Source organism: Halichoerus grypus, chromosome 11 (genome assembly GCF_964656455.1).
Source record: "Halichoerus grypus chromosome 11, mHalGry1.hap1.1, whole genome shotgun sequence".
In the NCBI taxonomy this organism is placed as follows: Eukaryota; Metazoa; Chordata; class Mammalia; order Carnivora; family Phocidae; genus Halichoerus; species Halichoerus grypus.
In genome coordinates, this window is record NC_135722.1 from 290718 (window position 1) to 311465 (window position 20748).

The 20748-nt window shown below is 54.7% G+C and overlaps 1 protein-coding gene across 1 annotated transcript in view; it reads left to right on the forward strand.

Moving 5' to 3' along the window:
* Window positions 1–187: 187 nt before the first annotated feature.
* Window positions 188–20748, forward strand: part of PTDSS2 (phosphatidylserine synthase 2) — a 27351-nt gene continuing 6790 nt past the window's right edge. The window contains exons 1-3 of the mRNA XM_036083640.2: window positions 188–488; window positions 9607–9708; window positions 17929–18011. Of these exons, the coding sequence (XP_035939533.1) occupies window positions 307–488; window positions 9607–9708; window positions 17929–18011 (367 nt within the window). The 5' untranslated portion in view covers window positions 188–306. The remainder of the gene's footprint in view (window positions 489–9606; window positions 9709–17928; window positions 18012–20748) is intronic.

Sequence of the window (20748 nt, forward strand, 5' to 3'; positions counted from 1 at the left end):
TCCACGCCATCCGGTTCCGGCTTCCTAGCAACCAGGAGGCATCCTTCCCAGCAAGCACTGCTTCTGACCCGCGGCATCGGAGACTACGAGGCCCAGCGTGCCCCGCGGCCCAGGAGCGCGGACTACAAGTCCCACAATGCACAGCCCACCCTTTCCTAACCGCCCCCCGCCCCTGCTCTCCTTAGACCCCGCCGAGGCAGTGCCGCGACCCCTTCCCGGCGCTCCCCGCGCCGTGCGCAGCGCGCCCTCGCGGTGACCCGCAGTGCGTGGGGTCAAGGCGCGGGGCGGAGCGGCTGGGCGGGCGCCATGCGAAGGGGCGAGCGCAGAGGCGCCGGGGGGCCGCGGCCGGGGTCCCCTGTACCCGCGGGCAAGGCCTCGCTGGAGGAGCCGCCGGACGGCGCGGCCCCGGGCCGAGCGAGCGGGCCGGGCGCGGGCCGTCGCAGCACGGAGTCCGAGGTCTACGACGACGGCACCAACACCTTCTTCTGGTGAGGGGCGGGGGTCGGCGGAGGGGCCCCCGGGGTCGTGAGGGGCGTGGACGCATGGTGCAGGGTTGGAGGGGCGCCCGCGAGACCCCGGGACGGCCCCTGCCCAGCCCAGCCGCGGCCGGCCTCCCGCGATGGTCCAGCCCCGCATCTCTGGCCCCTGCCCCCTATCTCGGGAGGACTAGGCTCTAGAGTTCCTGATTTCCCTGTCCGAAATCCACCTGTGCCCGCTGTCCTGTTCCCTTTTTTCTGGCGCCTGCTGCTTGTGTTTATGGAGTGGTTTTCTGCACCGCCGAGCACGTAGCAGTGACATTCCGTAGCGCGAACACCTTCCCCGGTGCCGGGAGCTGGGCGGGTGTCTGTCAAACACAGCTTCCGTCTCTTTTCGGTTGCTGCTTGCGGAACCAGCTCTTCGAGCCCTGTCCAACTGAGTCCAAGCCAGGTCTCGGGGTCAGGCTGTCCCCCAGGCCGCCTGAATGGGCGTCGGGGAGGGAGAGGCCCCCAGGAGCAGCTCCTGCGCTCCCAGAGCCTGTGTTGGAAGACTTCGTGCACTTGCTTTATGCTGAGTTTGGCACTTCTGTATTTGAGGTCCCAGGCGTGCCTCCTACGCCAGAGAGCTCTGTGACCTTGGGGTAGCCCTTCACCTTTCCGAGCCTATCTTCCCTCCTTGGTAAGAGAGATAAGCCCCATGTACTAGAAAGCATGCTTCATGAGGGTTGGGGTTTGGTTTTTCTTCACTGGATGCTCAGCTCCTGCCCAGTTAAACAGCACAGTGCCAGCATTTGAGACCTGTGGTCGGCCCTGGAGGGACAGGGCGAAGTACATGTGGCCACCAGCTGCGAAGGGAATGCCACCTGGAAGCACCTTTTCAGAGAACCCAACTGTGGGATTGTCATGGAAGATCTGATCAGGGAAGGAGGAGAGCCTGACAGGGGAGTAATTGCCTGTTTCAGGGGAAGGTGCTGCTCCATGGTAGAAACCGTGGAGGAGGTGCACATGGGGCTGAATGGGTGTCCTGGTTTTTATCAGACTCAGGAGATGTGCAGGGAGGGGGGTCTTCATAGGGGGGCAGCTCTGTATGTGGACGGAATTGGCGTCCTCCCTCTGGGTGCCCGCAGCTGCTGCACAGGGATAGCTACCAGCCCTGCCTGGGGGACATAATGCATTCAGGTAGCCGTGGGGCCAGTGGGAGGGAGAGAGGGACAGCATGCCTTATCAAGGGACTTGTGGCCCCTGAGTGCCTGGAGCACTCTTGGACCCTGCTGGACCTGCCACATGCAGATCAGGCCTCCCCACCAGCATGCCCCTTCAGACTGCAGGAGGGAGGATGCCATCCTGAAATGTGGTGGCTGTGCTTGTTTCCTGTTTCCTATTCATTCACATATTTTGGGGGCCCCACCTGGGTGCCAGGTACTGTTCTGCGGATTTCAGCAGAGAACTAAACAAGAAGCTTGGATTCTGGCGTAAGCCTGGAGCTTCAGAAGGCATGAAATGTCCTGGCTGAAGGGATGCTGAGGGTTGCAGCACCAGCAGAAGCCAGGGAGTACACATCTCACCAGTGCAGTGGAAGGCGTGTGCTGATTGCTTTGGAAGCACAGACCAGCACCCACCGCTCTCGGGTCCTGCCCACAGGGGTGCTTGGTCAGCTGGGAGTTGGACACAGAAGCTGGCTGTGGCTGCGCTTACCTATGAGGAGGACTGGTGGGGACCAGGAAGGCTGTCCAGGAGGGAGTGTGACGGGGCCGGCAGGTGTCAGGTACCTGCCTGGTGGGTCTCCTGGTGGATGGCTCATGCCTCCCCACCACAGGTGTGGCGTGTGCTGTGCCCTGACGCTGGCTGGGGACACGGTCTGTGGTCTGTGAGGTTGCTGCTGCGTCCCAGGTCTCCCCCTCACTCGTGTCGGGGAAGGAGCTTCACATTTCCTCAAGGCAGGTAACCAGATGCCTGCTTAGTGAGAACTGCTTACCTGCAGAGCTTAGCCACTTGCCTCCTGAATCTCTTCTCACTGACTTGCTGTGTTAGGGTTTAAAAAACTTTTATTTTGTGTTTAGAGAATTTTAATAATGAATGTTATTTAAAAATTCCTGTAAAGACTAAAAGTATATATTTGTGGAAATTATTTTGTGTTCCAGAATTACTCAAAGGAACTTTTGTACGATTCAAAACCTCATTTTTAGGGTTTTCACAGAAGGTGCCCCGTGCTGGTGGTTATGCTGGGCCATGTAGGGCTCTGAGTGTCTTTGTTATCACTTGTCAGCCACAGCGTATGTAATTAGGGTTCAGGGTTTGCCTGTGCCTTGGAGCTTGAAGCTGGGCTCCCAGAAACCAGACCCAAGGGAGGGGGTGTGAGGCCTGCTGGGGTCTGCAGTGGCAAGAACACCACCTCTTCTACCAGTTGTGGTCTCCAGTGTGGGACATCCGGGCGCAGTGTAGAACCATAGACTCAGAGGAATGGCACAAAGATGTGTTAACTCTCATTTTCTAAAGATGGTTTAGGAGACACTTGGAGACGTGATGCCCTAAAGAGGTGCTACCAAATGTTGCCACCTGGAGATGGAAGTTGGGTGGATTGCCATTGGATTAGCACCCTCCCTAACCAGCTCCTAAGGCAGGAGGGGAGGATGGTTGTGATGTTCTGGGAGTGCATGCATCTTATGCCACCGAGCCTTGGGTGAGCACTCTTAGTGATCCCCAGGACTCTGCTATGGTAGCCACAAGGGCATGTGGAGGTGATGTAAATGTCCCAGGTTCTGGAAGATGCCTTTCTCAGTCATGGTGGGGCAGGGGTTTACCAGTTTTGCCCACATCTGGGAAGCTTGACTCAGCAGCTGATGCCTTTTTGGTCATGTTGGTCAGCAGGCTGGGGGAGGGGGCCCCTGTCATGGCCTCAAGCACTTCTTGCATGCCTAGGGCAGGCCCTCTGGCCTTGGCCTTTCCTGGCCGAGGCTTCCTTGTGCTCTCAGTGTGCCAGCTACACCTTCTTGTTTTCTCTAATTGGTTTAGTGGGCCTGCCTTTCTGCCTACTTGGCATAATGAGTGTGGTCATCTCTAGGGAGGGACTGACATCTGGGTATTTTCCACTCATAGTGGCAGGGAGCCAGCTGTCCGCACGCCCTTGCCATTGCTGAGTGACTGGACAGTCACAGGATTTACGGCCACTCTTGTCCTGTGCCTGGATCACAGGACCCAAACCACCCCTGAGTTATCTATTAGCCACTAAACCAAAGGAGGCACTTGTCTTCCCAGGCACCAGGGAGGTTGAGCAACGAGGCGTCTGGAAGGGATAGGGAGGTCTGCCTGTGGAGTGTTGGGTGCTGTCCTGAGTGGCCCTCTCTATTTCCACACATGTGGAAATGGTGCTGTGTGCAAGACAAGGGAGTCATTTTTGGTTTTGGTTTTGGTTTTACCAAACTTACAAGGTAATATTTTTATTTTCTACACCAAACTTGCAAGTTAGTATTTCTGTTCTCATTTTGAAGATGGGGAAATTAAACCTGAAAGATGAAGAAAGTTACTCAAGACCACAGGTGTACTGAGTTGCAAACCTGATAATAAAATCCATACTTTTGCGGGGGGGGAGGGGGCTTTTCCCACTATGTCCCATTGCCTCTCCAAGGAAAAATGTCAAAGTGGGAAACGTAAACTTTACAGTGAAAAATCGAAGGATAGCACAGGCCATGGATTGAGCAATGGTCTGAAAATTAGAATTAACAGAGTTGTGTGTCCTGGATGCTGCCCTGGGATTGTGTTGCCACAAACTGCCTGTTAAAAGTGCTCTGTCAGGGATCGAGCCCTGACCATGCAAACACTACTTCATTTTAATGATAGCAGGTAGTCGGCACCTACAGTTCTGCCCTTAAAGAACTGGGCTGGGGCGCCTGGGTGGCTCAGTCGGTTAAGCCTTCGGCTCGGGTCACGATCCCAGGGTCCTGGGATCAAGCCCCACGTTGGGCTCCTTGTTCAGCGCGGAGCCTGCTTCTCCCTCTTTCTCTGTCTGCAATTCCCCCTGCTTGTGTGTGCATGCTCTCTCTCTCTCTCTGTCAAATAAATAAAATCTTTAAAAAATATATATTAAAAAAAAAAGAACTGGGCTGATAATGTTCTTCACCGAGGTGCTATAATAATGAATATGTTAAAAAGTGCTCAGAGAACTACAATGAGGTACCTATTAAACATCACTGTTGGTCAATACAGTAAATTTATAAAGTGGTTTAACAAAATTTTTTTTTATCAAGAAGGCAACTTTAGGGGCGCCTGGGTGGCTCAGTTGGTTAAGCGACTGCCTTCGGCTCAGGTCATGATCCTGGAGTCCCGGGATCGAGTCCCACATCGGGCTCCCTGCTCAGCGGGGAGTCTGCTTCTCCCTCTCCCGCTCCCCCCTCTTGTGCTCTTTCTCTCTCTCACTCTCTCTCTCAAATAAATAAATAAAATCTTTAAAAAAAAAAAGAAGAAGGCAACTTTATTATTTTCCCACCTGTAACCATCAGCCTGTTCTTTATGAGTTTGGTTTTTCTGTTTTGTTTTGAGAGAGAGAGTGCATGTGCAAGCTGGTGGCGGGGGGTGGGGGCAGAGGGAGAGAGAGAATCTTAAGCAGGTTCCATGCCCAGCGTGGAGCCCGACTCGAGGCTCAATCTCACCACCCCAAGGTTGTGACCTGAGCTGAAATCAAGAGTTGGATGCCCAACCAACTGAGCTACCCAGGCACCTCTATGAGTTTGGTTTGTGTGTTTAGATTCCACATGTAAGAGATCACACAGTGTTTGTCTTTCTTACCTCACTTAACACAATGCCCTCAGGTTCCATCCGTGTTGCAAATGTCAAGATTTCTTCCTATTTGTGGCTGAGTAATATTCCATTGTATAAATTTTTTTTTTTTAAAGATTTTATTTATTTATTTGAGAGAGAGAGAATGAGAGACACAGAGCATGAGAGGGAGGAGGGTCAGAGGGAGAAGCAGACTCCCTGCCAAGCAGGGAGCCCGATGCGGGACTCGATCCCGGGACTCCAGGATCATGACCTGAGCCGAAGGCAGTTGCTTAACCGACTGAGCCACCCAGGCGCCCTCCATTGTATAAATTTGCATTTGCTTTATCCGTTCATCTGTGGATGGACACTTGGGCTGCTTCCGTAAACTGGCTGCTGTAAATAATGTGCGGTAATGGCGCAGACATCCTTTGAACTTGGTGTTTTTGTTTCCTCCTAATACCCAGTAGTGGAATCACTGGATCTTATGGTAATTTTATTTTAACTTTTTGAGGAACCTCCATACTGTTTTCCAGAGTGGCCGCACCAGCTTGCATTCCCACCAACAGTGTAGGAGGGTTCCCCTTTCTCCGCATCCCCGCCAACATCTGTCGTTTCCCAACTTGTTCATTTTGGCCATTCTGACCGGTGTGAGGTGGTATCTCACTGTGGTTTTGATTTGTATTTCCCTGATGCCGAGTGCTGCTGAGCATCTTTTCATGTACCTGTTGGCCATCTGGATGTCTTCTTTGGAAAAGTGTCTATTCAGGTCCTCTGCCCATTTTTTTTTTTTAAGATTTTATTTATTTATTACAGAGAGAGAGCACAAGTAGGCAGAGTGGCAGGCAAAGGGAGAGGGAGAAGCAGGCTCTCCGCTGAGCAGGGAGCCAGACGTGGGGCTCAATCCCAGGACGCCAGGATCATGACCTGAGCCGAAGGCAGCCACTTAACCGACTGAGCCACCCAGGCACCCCCTCTGCCCATTTTTTAATTGGATTGGTTTTTTGCTGTTGAGTTGTGTGAGTTCTTCACATATTTTGGATATTAGCTCCTTATCAGATAATATGATTTGCAAATATTTTCTCCCTTTCAGTAGGTTGCCTTTCCGTTTTGTTGATGATTTCCTTTGCTATTCAGAAGGGGGGAGCTTTTTAAAGATGGATTTCATAATTTAATAATAAAGATTTTACTTTATAGTAGCACTTGATTTTAGCAGTTCTAAAGTCTGTTCTGCTGTGAGACTGGTGCCCTGTCCTCTTCCCCCCGGGTCCTTGACTGTCTGCCTCCTTCCTGCCTCGGATGGGACAGAGGAAGTCCTACTGATTCCTAATTCTGCTTCTGCAGGGCGAGTGGTGACCGCCTGAATGACAGTGTGAACATTGATCCCAAGGGACAGATAGTTGTTTTTATTTTTCAGATAATCCTTGTGTTTTTAGGAAGATGGAAAGATATATGACCAGAGCTGCCCCAGGCTCTTCAGGGAATGTGTTTTAGCCCAAAGAAACTACAGGAAGATTACAGTGTTTGTGGAAAGTAATATGAAAGAAACCAGAGGGTTGAAGTCATTTTTTAAGACCCAGCGCCTGGGTGGCTCAATCACTTAAGTGTCTAACTCTTGACTTCAGCTCAAGTCTTAATCTCAGGGAAGTTCAGGCCCTCCTCCACGTGGAGCCTACTTTAAAAAAAAAGACCCCCGGGGGCGCCTGGGTGGCTCAGTTGTTAAGTGACTGCCTTCGGCTCAGGTCATGATCCTGGAGTCCCGGGATTGAGTCCCGATCCCACATTGGGCTCCCTGCTCAGCGGGGAGTCTGCTTCTCCCTCTGACCCTCTTCCCTCTCGTGCTCTGTGTCTCTCATTCTCTCTCTCTCAAATATAATAAATAAAATCTTTAAAAAAAAAAAGACCCAGGACAAAAGGCTTTCACATTTTAATTTTAGCCTCTGTGCTCCAGACATGCGGTCCTGGCAGGATACCTGCAGGGGGCCTCTTGTGCTGTGTGTGTCTTAGATCCTTCGCAGGACCCAGTGGAGGGGTGGCAGGGTGCCCGAGGGACTGTGGGGGATTGGCCCATGCACAGCATCTTGGTGTGCTGATGTCCCTGAAGCAACGTGGACGGGTCCTGGACAACATAGCGGCAATGAGGAACTTTGCCTTGTGGTCTCTTCCAGAACATGTGGTCACCTCTCCTCAATTGACTAGCTTCTTTTTTCTTCTGTGAGTCTGATGCCCGTTTGTGGGCTGTTACCTATTCTACTCTCCTTCCTCCCTTAGGCTGGGCTTCTTCCCATCTGTTTTCTCATAGACACTTGCCCTGCTGAGAACTCTGTGGGCCAGGTGGCTATGCAGTCCCACAGCTGGGCCCCTGGGACAGTGGTCCCATCTCTTTCCTGGGAGGATGCACCCTGCCTACTGTTGGTGAGCCTGCCGTGGGCACTCGGCCCTGCCTGGTGGCCTCGAGCCCCCGGACCTGTCCCTCCCTTAGAGTCCTCGGCTGGGGAAGCCCTACAGAGGAGGCTGGTCACAGCTCTCAGCACTTACCTTTGTCGAGGGTCACTTCAGAAACGTGCGCACTTTGGAGAAAACCGTTGTTTCTCGGAACTGCTGGGGATGGGAATTGGGCCCCAGAGGGTTCTTGCTCTGAGCTGGTCTCTGGGTCATGCCTTCTCGGAGGTGCGTGGGACTGGCGTTCTGCTCAGGGGCTCTCCCAGCACACTTCCCTGGATCCTGACCTTGTACCAGAAATGGTCGATACATAACAATTTAGAGATTTTTATTTAGTTTCTTTTGTAAGTTACCTACAGTAAATCTGATTTTGTAGGGTGCACAGTTCCGTAGCTTCTGTGCACGCAGGTTTCTGTAACCACCGGCACAGGCAGGGCATGGAACACGACCTCACCCGGCCTCTGGCCTGGTCTCTGTCATCGTAGTTTGGCCTCTGGAGAGGGCCATGTAAACGGGGTCACGTGGCGCATGAGTTCTGGAGACCAGCTCTCACCCACGTGCCTGAGACCCCTCGCAGCCGCGTGGTGCTGTGTGCGTAACAGCCTCCGTTGTTTAGTTCTTGTTTTAGGTAATTTACGTCCAGTTATTGATGCGTTTAGGTCTGCCATGTTATTCCTTGTCTCCGTTTCTGTTCCCCTGCCCCTCTCCCGCCCCGGGTTGGCTGTGCTCCACTTCAGCGGATGTGCTGGTTTTGATTACGTCTCCGGTGTTGCCCTGGGGGTACAGTGAGTCCTCCTGGGCTTTTGCAGTCCCAGCCCCCTGGCTCTGCCACATCAGGTCCGTGCGGACCCATTCAGCCTCTCTCCCTCAGCTGCGGGGGCCCCCACCACACAGTGTTACCGTGGCTGTTTTCAGTAGTTAGGCATGTTTTGAAGAATGGGTGAGGAGAACGGTCTGTTTCACAAGACATTTACCATTTCTGTTGCTCTTTATTCCTTCCTGGTGGCCTGGTTTCTTTCTGTCTGAGGACTTTGGTTAGTGGTCCTCTTAGAGCAGGCCTCCTTCTCTCCTTACTCTCTCCTTATTCCTGCTCCGAGAGTGTTCACATTCATTCCTGAAGGGTGTTTTTGCTGGAAATGGAATCATCCAAGGTTGGAAGCATCCTCATTTAGAGATGAGGACCCTGAGGCCTGGATGGGTTGCATGCTCTCCAGGGACATTCTCTGCTCATCTGGATTTGGGGTCTGGGTCTTCGACTCCCGTCGAAGCAGCTGTTAGAATGCAGAGGGCCAGGGTCGTATCTGACATGGGGCAGCCTGCGGGCTTGTCTTGGTGTCCGCTGCTTGCCCTGCAGTCCGCGTGCCTGACCGGTTGTGGGCCCTGTTTCAGGGGAGGTGCATCCACTGGCTGTCAGAGAGCCCTGCCTCCTCGTCCAGAGTGGGGGCGGTCGGAAGGGGCCGAGCCCATGTCTCTGCCAGGTCTTCTGAGTAAATGGTACTGCTGGGGACACTCGCCTCCTCACTTTGGGTCCTGGTGTCCCTTTCTCTCACCTCTTTGTTTCTTGGGCTGTGCTTTCGAATCTCTCAGATGTGGTCTCTTCGTGAATCCTGAGGCTGGGCATATCCTGCTCAGTGAAAACTGCCGTGTCTGCCTGCTACCCAGCCTCTGAACAATAGCCACCAGCCGCAGACACAGGCGGGAGACGTACCCTCCGGTCCTTGAGCATCAGCCTTGAGCCTTCCAGCCCTTGGGGCTCTTCCCACTTGACTGATGGGCTGACACAGCAAACAGAGGCCCAGCTAGGAGCCACCTCGCTGGTGGCTCTCAGTGTTTCTGAGTGTGAGGTTGAAGGCTGAGCTCTGTCCGGTGGCAGCACGTCACGGGTGTAGTCACGCTTTGTGCGCTGACACATTCTGTGTTTGTGTTTGGATTTCAGGCGAGCCCACACCCTAACTGTGCTCTTCATCCTCACCTGTGTGCTTGGCTACGTAACTCTGCTGGAGGAGACACCTCGGGACACAGCCTATAACACCAAGAGGTAACCAGGCCCCCAGCCTGGGTGGTGCAGGCACCCGGCATAGTTGGGTGTGGGTCCTTGCTCTGTCGGGCTGGCCCGTGGCTCGGGGGGCCAGTCTCCACTCCAAGGCTGGCGGGGCTCCCATCCTCCCCGTGGCATATGCCTGAAGCATCTCTCCCAGGCTGCCCCTTGGAGCTGTGTGGCTTTTTTAGCCTCACATCCACCTGTCCCAGGACCCTTGAGGGTACCATCTCTCATGGGACCTGCAGCTTGTGTGGGATTTGCACGAGTAACAGACCAGAATATGCTGGAGCAGCACCAGGGTTGGAGCCCAGAAAGGTCACCGGTTCTGATGAGAGGGATGGTTTCCCTACACACCCCACAAGCAATGCTCTGGACACCACCTGAGTGTCTACAGTTCAGCTCAGTCCTGAGACCATCTGCCCAGAGACCACATCAGGTTGCACAGGTTGAGTGCTCAGTCCTGCAAGACTGTCCTCCTTCCCCCACTTCAGGTGCCAGTCACAAGTCGGGGTTGTCACCTGGGCCTCTGACCAAGTGGCTATAAATCCAAGGTTCCCATGACTTCTCAGTTCTATTCATTCACCAGAGCGGCTCACAGAACTCAGGGAAACATTTTACTTAACTAGATCCCCAGCTGATTACCAAAGGATCCAAGTCAGGAACAGCCAGATGGGAGAGATGCCCAGGGTGAGGTCTGGGGAAATGTCCATGGCCAGGCACACCACTGTCCCCGGATCTCCACGTGTTCCCCAACCCAGAAGTTCTCAAAACCTTGTCCTTTGGGTTTTATGGAGGCTTCATTACTTAGCCATGACTGACTCATTGGCCTTTGGCGATTGAACTCAACCTTCAGCCCCGCTGCCATCCCCGGAGGTCAGAGGGTGGGATAGAACTGACCCTCTAATCCCTTGGTTGGCTGTCCTGGCAGCCAGCCCCCATCCTTAGGTGAGGGTCCAGAAGTCACCTCATTAACATAACAAAAGACACCTTTATCACTTCAGAAATGCCAAGGGCTTTAGGGGTTCTGTGCCAGAAACAGGGATGTCGAAATATATATTTCTTAATATAAATCACAATATCACAGAGCCTGTGAGTTTGGGCATCTGGGGGTATACAGATATTTGCGATGGCCAGGGACGATTCTCTCCCATCAGCCAGCACCGTTCTTGAGCTTTGTTGATACTAATGCTTTTTGAACATTTTAAACGGGCGTTCTTGTGGATGATGTCATCCTGAGGTCAGGAAATGGGTAGACTGCCTTTTCAGTATTATCTCCAGACACAGACTAACTGCTAGATCGTGTTCTTTGCCGGAATCCCATGGGTTCTGAGGCCACTGTCAGAAGTGTGTGAGGGAGATAAGCTGGTTTTAGAACTGATTGCTGTGGGATTTCTGTGCTGGGCGGACTCCTCAGGCCCGTGAAACCCCCTTGCTCCTCTGACCCACTTGTGCTGTGGCACGGGGCACCAGGGCAGGGACAGAGGCAGAGGGCAGTGCTGGATTTGGGTTGGTGGGGCCAGGGCTTGTGAAGTGGGGGGGCTAGCATCTGCCTGGGAGTGTGGCCTGAGCGCTGCTGTGTGCTCCACGGGGTCTAGCCTGTTAGGACGCTGGGACGTCAGGTGCTCCCTCTCAGCAATACGTCTGGCCGCCTGCATGTACACGCACTTCAGAGCCCCCATCTGGTCTCCTAGGCTGCAGCCAGGGGGTGGGGGCTCTGCTCCCGTAGGGGGGCATGCCATGCCTTGTCCTCAGCGGGAAGACACCCTGGCCCCTGGTTGCACGCTGTGCAGGATATCCTCCCACCTCTCCCACACCGTCTTCCTCTTTTTCCCAAGCCCTGGGTGTCGGCCTCCAAGTCTAACACGTCCGCACGGGCACTGCCCGTTGCTTGGTGCCCTGCTGGTGCGGGGGGAGCCAGTCGGTGCCGCGTGCGTGGGTAATGGAGTCCAGAAGTTGAAGGGGGAGCTCGGCCCCTCTGGGTGGCCCGAGGCTGCCCTCACTGCAGTGGGTCCCTGCACCAGGGACACTGAGCCTGTGGACGCAGGAGACAGTGAGGCTGAGTTTGCTTAGTGGGTGTTTCCAAGTAGAATGTGGCCTTCTCTGTGAATTTGTGTGTCAGCACTGGTATCTGCTGGGCACACATGGGCAGGGAGCACCAGAAAGCAGGACTTGGTCATGTTCAAGAGGTGTCCCCCTGCGGCTGTGAAGTTAGGCCAGCGATGAGCAGTTCCAGGCAAGAGTTGTCACAGGTTAGAGCACAACGGCGGCAGCAGTGGGCCCTCACGGGGCACTGGTTCTTACTCCCCAGACGCCTGCTGGCGAGCCCCTCCAACCCAGACCCTGAGGTTAAGGGGCCTTGTTGGCTGTTTCTGGGCGGAAGCTGTGGACCCATGTGGGCATGTTCCACCTCTTCACCTTGCGCTGGCCCCTGTCCTGAGCTGCCCCTGCACGTGAGGGGCTGGGGCAGTGAGCAGCAAAGACGCCTGGGCCCTCACCCCAGCAGCCCCTGTGCAGGTTCACTGAAGGGGAGACCTTGAGGGGGTTGGGAGTTTGAGGGCTCCTAGACCCTTCTCTGCTCTGAAGTTCTGTGCACTGGGGACACTGGGAATCTTGATAGCTCACAGTCCCTGTCCCTCTTGGCCTACTTCAGGGACAGAGAAGAACTACCCTCCTGGCCCCATAATGCTGCACGTGGCGCCTGGAACCTACTCCTGGTTCATCCCTGGGAGCCTCCATTGCCCCAGTGATGCTTCCGTCCTCACACATCTGTGGTTCTGCTGCTGCTTCCAAGGAGATTCTTGTGGGTGTATGGATGCATCTTCGCCCCGTAGACCCCGGGCTGGCCCACAGCCCTCCCCCACTTCAGCACACCTGCCTCCCTGAGGCAGGCACTTTCGGGGCAGCCCCCAGCCCAGCCCCTTCGCATCATGCCAGAGCTTTTGATGCCCTCAGGCTTAGATTTCATGTAAAGAAAGTGCTTCTAAAGATTATGTTTATTGTTAAAAAAAAAGAAAAAACAATGTCTGCATTATTTAAAACCTAGAAAATTGGCTTGTTTTCCTTAAGTTCTCAATTTCAGCTTGTATATCATTGTTCTTTTTATGGATCTAACAAATTCCGTTATTTTGGGGGAGTAGGTTTTTTCTTCCGAAGTCAACTTTATCGGCCAGTAATTTAATACAACGCGTATCTAGAGCGTACCTCTCAGTGAGTCTCCCCAGATGGACGTGTCTGTGGAGACACAGGCCCCCACACCAGCCATCTGTCCCCGTAGTTCCCCTTGTCTGCAGTCCAGTTTCATATACACCGACTCACCCAGCCTGCACGCCGTGCTTGATTTCTTCCGTGTGGCGTGGTGGCCTTGTGACGTCCGTGTCTGGTGCCTGTCAATGGTTGGTCAGGTTCATTGCTGGGGAGTGTTGCGCTGTGTGGATGGGCCACAGTGTGTTGATCCATCTATCCATTGGTGACACTTGGGATGTTGACATACACGTATGAGCGTGTATGTACAGGTACGTAAAGAAGTTGTTACATGTAAAACGTGGATGTATTTTGCATATCTGTAGTTCGCAGGAAATACAATGTACTCGTATATTGAAAAAGAGCAGGGCTGGAGGGATGACCCCGCCTGGCCTCCCTGACGGGCTGCGGCGACGTGGCCAGCGTGGTGTTGGCAGTCAGTGGAACAGACCCACGAATGCCGCCCCCTCGCTGCGGGCAGGGGAGTGCAGGCAGTTCGGGGAGAAAGGCTTTTCAGCCAACGGAGCTGGAACAGCTAGGTGTTTATACAAAAGGAAGCTACATACAGACTTTTCACCATCATTGAAAATGGATTATAGACCTAAGTGTAGAATAAGAAACCATAAAACTTCCTGAAAAAAACAGTAGAAAACCTGGTGACCTTGGGTTTGGTGGTGACATTTTAGATACGACACCAGAAGTTTGACAGTTTCTTGTAGAATTAAACTTATTCTTACCCTGGGATCCAGTAATTGGACTCCTAGGTATTTATCCAAATGAAATGAAAACTCATGTCCACACAAAAGCCAGCAAACAGATGTTAGAGCAGCTTTATTCATAATTGCCCAAACTTGGAAGCAGCCAGCATGTCCTTGAGTAGGTGAGCGGATAAACAAAAACAGGTACATCCAGACCATGAAATATTATTAAGCAGCAAAAAGAAATGAGCTACAGGGGCGCCTGGGGGGCTCAGTCGTTAAGCGTCTGCTTTCGGCTCAGGTCATGGTCCCAGGGTCCTGGGATCGAGTCCCACGTCGGGCTCCCTGCTCAGTGGGAAGCCTGCTTCTCCCTCTGCCTCTGCCCCTCCTGACCCCCCCCCCGCTCTCTCTCTCTCTGTCTCAAATAAATAAAATCTTAAAAAAAAAAAAAAAAAGAAAGAAATGAGCTACAAAGCCATTGTTAAATAACAAAATTCATCCGAGTAAATTTATTTATTTATTTATTTTTTTTTTTAAAGATTTTATTTATTTATTTGACAGAGAGAGACATAGCGAGAGAGGGAACACAAGCAGGGGGAGTGGGAGAGGGAGAAGCAGGTTCCCCGCAGAGCAGGGAGCCCGATGTGGGACTCGATCCCAGGACCCTGGGATCATGACCTGAGCCGAAGGCAGTCGCTTAACCAACTGAGCCACCCAGGCGCCCTCATCCGAGTAAATTTAAAGATACAATTGGCTTTATTCAGTGATTCATGGCTGGACGGCCTCCCATCCAGCAATAGAAGGAGCTCCGCCAAGCTGCAGAAAAGGAAAGGTTTGTAAAGACAGGAGAGTGGCACTAAGGGAAATTAGGAGCAGAGAAGGGAGCGGAAGGGGTCTGTGGGGCGGATTACCTGCCTAGGACTGGCCAGCTAATTCCATGCTGACTGGTTAAAGGTCGAATTCCTGGGATCGAGAATGTACTTCAGGTGGGTGTTAAGTCCGTGGTTTGCTGACTGGGGCTCAGCCCAAGGGACTTTGTTTTGGGCCTCCTGTCTCCTTTTTAACACTACAAAGACGGATGGTGAAACTCAGATGCATCTTACAAAGTGAAAGAAGCCGTGTGGGAAGGCCGCCATGTACTGTGTGATGTTCCCATGGGACATTCTGGCAAAGGTGCTGCCATGTGGTGGTGAGATCAGTGATGTCTAGGGCGATGCGGGAGTCCGTGCGTGGAGCTTGGGATTGGAGGGGTTTTTAAAGTGCTCTGTATGGTACTGTAATGGTAGATACGGGACCCTTTGCATTAGTCAACACAGGGAGCAAACCTAATGTAGGCAAATCAGAGAAAAGGAAATCAGTCAGGACGCTGGGGATCCCAGGAGCAGTGCAAACAGTGCAAGACCCTCACTGCATTACACGTGTGTGACGCCACCTCAGTGACGGGGCTGGAGTCCGCCAGGCTCAAGGCAGAGCACGTGCACACGCGCCCTGGGCTCTCGTGGACGCAGGGGCTTCCCGCGGAGGTCCAGCCTAACAGGTCTGACGCTGCTGCGCACCCACACTGGAATGGAGGGACCAACTCAGTGGCCGGCGGAGGCTGAGAACCTGGGGTGTCACTGTGGAGTGGGGGGTGACAGGGAATCGGGGAGAATGGTCCATGGGATGACGGATGGGAGTTGGAGGCACGAGCTTAATGTGGTTGAGATTCATGTAGATGCACAGTCAGTACACACGGCTCCGTCTGTCCGCTCAGGGGCCCAGAAGCTACGACGCCCCAGTGGCGAGGAGCACGCCGGCCCCCGGACCTTGGTTCCCCAGACCGTCCTCCAGTGAAGGAACCAGGGCTCCTGGAGAAAAGGCTGATTCCAGGGCTGGGGCAGGAGACGCCCAGCTAGGTCTGGGGGGCGTCTAGCGCCAGAAAGGAAGAGCTCGGAAAAAAACAAAATCCCACAAGGATGGGGTTATGTCAAAGCTGGGATGAAGTAGACAACTGAAAGTGCTCCCAGGGGCCAAAGCGGGAACGATTTGAGCAACAAAACATAAAGTAGTATCACATTGTAACCCGAAGTATAAAATACATACCCACAAGTCTGTGCTGATATAAATGGTCCAGTAAGTAAGTGAGGGAGAAGAGACAAGTCGCCCCTGCAGACGAATTCCAAATACATGTAAGAGCTCCCGTCAGGAGTGGGGGCCCAGCCCCCCGGCCCTTGAGTCCTGGTTGTACAGCGGGACCCTCCCAAGAGCAGGGTAGGGAGGGCACCTGAGAGGTGCACCCCAGCCAGGGGCCATCAGAGATCGTGTTGGTGGGATATGATCCTACTCCCAAAACCTGCACCCCTAATGGAATCACAGAAAGCAGCAGACAGTACTGACTAGGGGGCATCCTACAGAACACCTGACCGGTCCTCTTCAAAACTGTCCAGGTCTTCCAAAGCAAGGGAAGTCTGAGGCGCCGTCACCACCCAGAGGGCCGAGCAGACATGATGGTGGAATGTCATGGGCGTCCTGGGTGGGATCCTGGGGCAGAAAGGGGGCTTTATTTATCTTTGTAAGTTTGTTTATTTGTCAGAGAGAGAGACAAAGAGAGCACGAACAGGGGGAGCAGCACAGGGAGAGGGAGAAGCAGGCTCCCCGCTGAGCAGGGAGCCCGACACAGGATCTGATCCCAGGACCCTGGGGTCATGACCTGAGCCGAAGGCAGACGCTTCACTGACAGAGCCACCCAGGCGCCCCAGAAAAGGGGCTTTAGATAAACAGTGAGGAAATCTGAAAACACAGCAGACTGGTTAACGTACCAGCATGGACTCGTGAATTGTGACAAACGACCCGTACTGGTGTAAGGTGCTAACGGGGGGCCTAGGTGTGGGGAATGTGGGAGTTCTGTATGTTCTGCGCCTGACTGACACGTCTTGCTAAGTAACCCTAAATGTTGCCTCATGATGTGATGCCAAGGTTGGAATCATGAAGCGGACCTGGTGAGGGAGGGGGTCGCCCAGCACCACTGGGCACAGGCGCCCTGAGGTTTTGCCTCCCTCGTTGTGTTCTCGCGGTCACCCGTCTGCTGGTCAAGCCATCTCTGGATCACACCAGAAGGGGCCTCTCCTGGGGGCAGAGGGTGTCACTGGGAGGGTAGCTGAGTGGGGGTCTGTGTGCTCCTTCAGGCAGCCCGTGTGGACTTCCCACCTCCTCCCCACCCCCAAATTCACCAGTGTGTGTCTTCGGGCAGGTGGGTGCCTCACGGGCCCTCTGTATGGGCTCCTGTGATGGGGACGGGGGTCCTGCCCTGCTGAGCACAGTGGCCAGTGTCCCTCCGCGCCTCTTGCAGCCTGGAGGCCGGCAGCTGCAGGAGCAGGGAGCCAGGACTGACATGGAGACTGGTCCAGAGACTCAAGTGTCCCCTGGGGCCACACCCACAGCCGCACACCGCCCAAGATGACGGACCTTACCCTGGCCCTATGAGGGCCGGCAGAGTCCCGCCCCACTCCTGGCCCTGGTGTGGGGACAGGCAGGAGGGCAGAGGGCTGCCAGGGGGTGTCCTGTGGGGCCCAGCTTCACCTGCGCCCACCTTTGACTACCGAGTGCACTGAGCGGGCAGAGGCGGATAAGGGGTTTTCAGGCTGACACCTTTGGCCTCCCGTGTGGTCTCGTGTGTGTGTGTGTCTGATACAGCAACCCAGCCGGGAACAGCAAGCGGGCGCGTCTTTGCCGCGTGGTTGCCGGCAGGGGGAAGAACGGGCCGCCCGGCAGCCCTCAGACCCCCTGCTGGACGGGGCGGTGGTCGGAGCGGCTGTGTGTGTGTCCTTGCTCCTCCCACCACGCAGGCGCACTTCTCCGTGTCTGTATGATCACAGGGAGTCGGTGCACTTCATGCTGTTGCAGATCGCAGCGGCAGTCTGCTGGGCCCTTGCCTCATGGGAGCAGAAGGCCGTTCGTTCCGTCCTCGCATCCTTGCATCTTTCCTAGGAGGCCCTCGTGCAGCCTGGCTGGTCTCGCATGGGGTTTTAGGTGTTCTCTAAGTGGGAAGCACGTGCAGGAGCGGGGTACCACTGAGCAGCCTAACTAAGGCACAGCTCCCAACCGAGGGCCTTCTCCCAAGGGGGTGCTGTCTCCGGGCGGCACATGGGCTGTGGAGGCCGCGGTGTCGGCCCTCCCTGCCGCCCGGGCACCCACCTGTACCCCGAGGCCTCCTCCCGCTTTGCCCCACTGGGGTCCCTCCCACCCCGGCCCTCCCACCTGGGAGACGTGCACTGAGGGGCTGTCTGTTCTTTATTTGCAGAGGTATTGTGGCCAGTATTTTGGTTTTCTTATGTTTTGGAGTCACACAAGCTAAAGACGGGCCGTTTTCCAGACCTCATCCAGGTAACTTGTCCTTTCTTTGTCCGCGTGTGCCCACATGACAGTTCTGTCCTGAGCGGTCACTCCGCGTCCATTCTGCCGGGTGCGAATGTCCTGTCCTCCCTCTTCCCAGCCCCTCCCAGCCGGCCAGGGCACGCTGTCATCAGCTGAGGAGGGTGAGGGTGGGTTCCTCTTGTCTCAGCCCTTCTCCCGTCTCTCTGCTCCTCACCCCGTCCTGCTCCTGTCCTTGTTCTTCTCTTCCCTTTCCACCCACTCTGTCTTAGGGGGCTTCTTCTGCAGAGCGAGGTGCCCCAGGACTGTCCACGGGGTCGGCGTGGGCCTGCCATTGAGGTGCTCGCCGCGTGCCATCTGCGATGAGTCCTCCTGTCTCTGACCCCCAACCCCCAAATTAAAGGAGGAGTTCTAACAACCCCTTGAGCCTCGGAGCTGCAGAGCATTGCTCGGGCTGCCCCTGGTCCTGCCCTGAGTCCTGCCCCCCTCTCCTATCCCCCGTCCTGCCCCTTATCCTGTCCCTGATCCTGCCCCCCTGTCCTGGTCCTGCCCTCCTGTCCTGTCCCCGGTCCTCCCTTCTGGTCCTGCCCCCAGCCCCAGTGTGTTTAGGGCTCCAGCCTCGTTGAGGGGCCGCCTCCAAGGGCACAGTGCGTTTTCCTGAGGTCTTACAGCTTAGTAACGTGTTTCTTTTCTGTATTAATAGGGGTGTGTATTCATTGTAGAATATTTGGAAAATACAAAAACTATTTTTAAATAGAAACAGAAGCTAATCACAGAAGATAACCACTGTTAAGTTTTAATGTGTTTTTATGAATACACACACAGACACAGAGCTTAAAAAATGTGATTCTCCTCTGTGTGGTTTTATATCATTTATTTCTCACTTCAGGTTAACATAAACATCTCCTTAGTAATTTTGTATTTGAGAACTAGACATTTCACGGCTGCTTGTCTGGCCATCATTTGATATACGACAGTTTATTTACCAGTCCTGTATCATCGTATGCTGCAGCTTTCATAAAGCAGGCTGCAGTGAATTTCTGCACATGCGTCTGTGTGTATGTATCCAATCATTCATTGAACACCAAGCCCTGGCAGTGGAAGCCGCAGGCTGAACGGCGCGCGCATTGTAGGCCTGTGGTAGACATGACCGAACAGCCCTCTGGAGGCGGTCAGTGAGCACCATGGCTGTGAGCCGGGCCCCTGCCGATCTTTCCAGCTGCTCTGCCCCCTCAGTGCCCGCTGGGGACGCTGATGCTGGGTGACCCCTGTGCGGCAGTGGGGAGGGGGCCCAGACCCCCAGCTTTCCATCTGCTCAGTCATGGGCCTCCGGAGGGTCTGAACGCCCAGCCAGCAGAGAAGTGAGAGAACAGTTTAAAAGCCACCAAAAATCACAGCAAAAATCCAGGTGCGGTGAGTGCCTATTGGATTGGGAAGAGTCAGCAGTTCCAGGTGTGGCAAGTCCCTTGGGGGCGCTGGGCCCTGCCCGGGGGTCGGATGGCCGGTGGGTGGCTGCTTGGCCTCTGGACTCCTGGGAGACCCTGTGCTCTGTCCAGTGGGGGTGCCGGACACCCTCGTCTGAAAGACTCCCCTGTGGTTTCTGTGGGCTTCGTGAGCATTAACCCAGCCCCCCGCCCCCAGAAGGCAGTCTCGTAGCTGCGTTCTGAGTTCTGCTCCACCTTCCTTCCTTCCTTTCGGTTTGGTTGCTTGGTGTAAACTCTGTGTCCCTGCCAGTGTGTGGTTTGACGAATGTGGGGCTCCTGTTCTGGAGCACTTCTTCCCTAGCAGTCGGCAGAAGGCCTCGACTTCTCAGATCAGCACGCACTGGACATGAGTCCTGTCAGTCCTGTGCGGCATGCTGTGGGGAACAGTGGGAAGGGTCTTCTGGCCCCAGGAAGGAGGTGTCGCGGGGCTGCAGGACCCACTGTCTGGGAGGGGACTGGAATTGGCTGCAGTTCCCAAAAAAACTGACCGGTTGAAAAGGCACCCTTCTCGTAATAATTTTTATTCTCATCCGTGGCTCCCTCCAAACGCTGGAATAAGCAGAATATTGCCGGGGCTGCTGAGGCGGCTGGACTCAGTGCTTTTAGGGAGAAAGTAAGCGTGCCAGTGGGGCGGCTACTGAGAGAAACCAGCCTCAGGAGTCTCCCGGCGGCTCAAGGGAGACCCTGCGTGGGAATGTAGGAGGAGCACCTGCTGTGTATTTGGGGGTGGGTGGGCAGGTGGAGAGTGACGGGCGGTGGGAGATGGCTGGGTCCCTGACCAGGAGCAGTGGTCGGGGAGGAGACCGATTCCGGGTCAGAAGGTCCACAGGGAAGGGGCCGTCGCACGGTTGTGGGCTAAGCGCTCCGGGGGAAGGCGCCTGGAGTTGCTTTAAGCCAGGCCCTTTTAGCTCCCGCTGCAGCCCTTGACCAGGGGACCTTTCCAGGCATTTCCCAAAGTCAGGGGCAGTGACGCTAGTGTGTCACGTCCACTCTCTGTCCCGTGCCCCAGAAGTACTTGAGCAAACCGTCCTGAGAACTGACCTTCACGCCTCCCACCTACACCAGCCTGGGCTTTCAGGAGTCCTGGTGGCTGTTTCCCCCACAGGCAGATGAGGTGCAAGCCCCCGGGGGTGCTGGGTGGGCCCTGGAGCCCCGCGTGAGTGCCCCCGCCCCCACAGCCCGAGATGTCCGAGGCCGAGCGGGGTCTCTTCCATGTTTGCAAGCACCACCTTTTTTATTCAAGGGGAATGGGTTTTTAAAAGCAG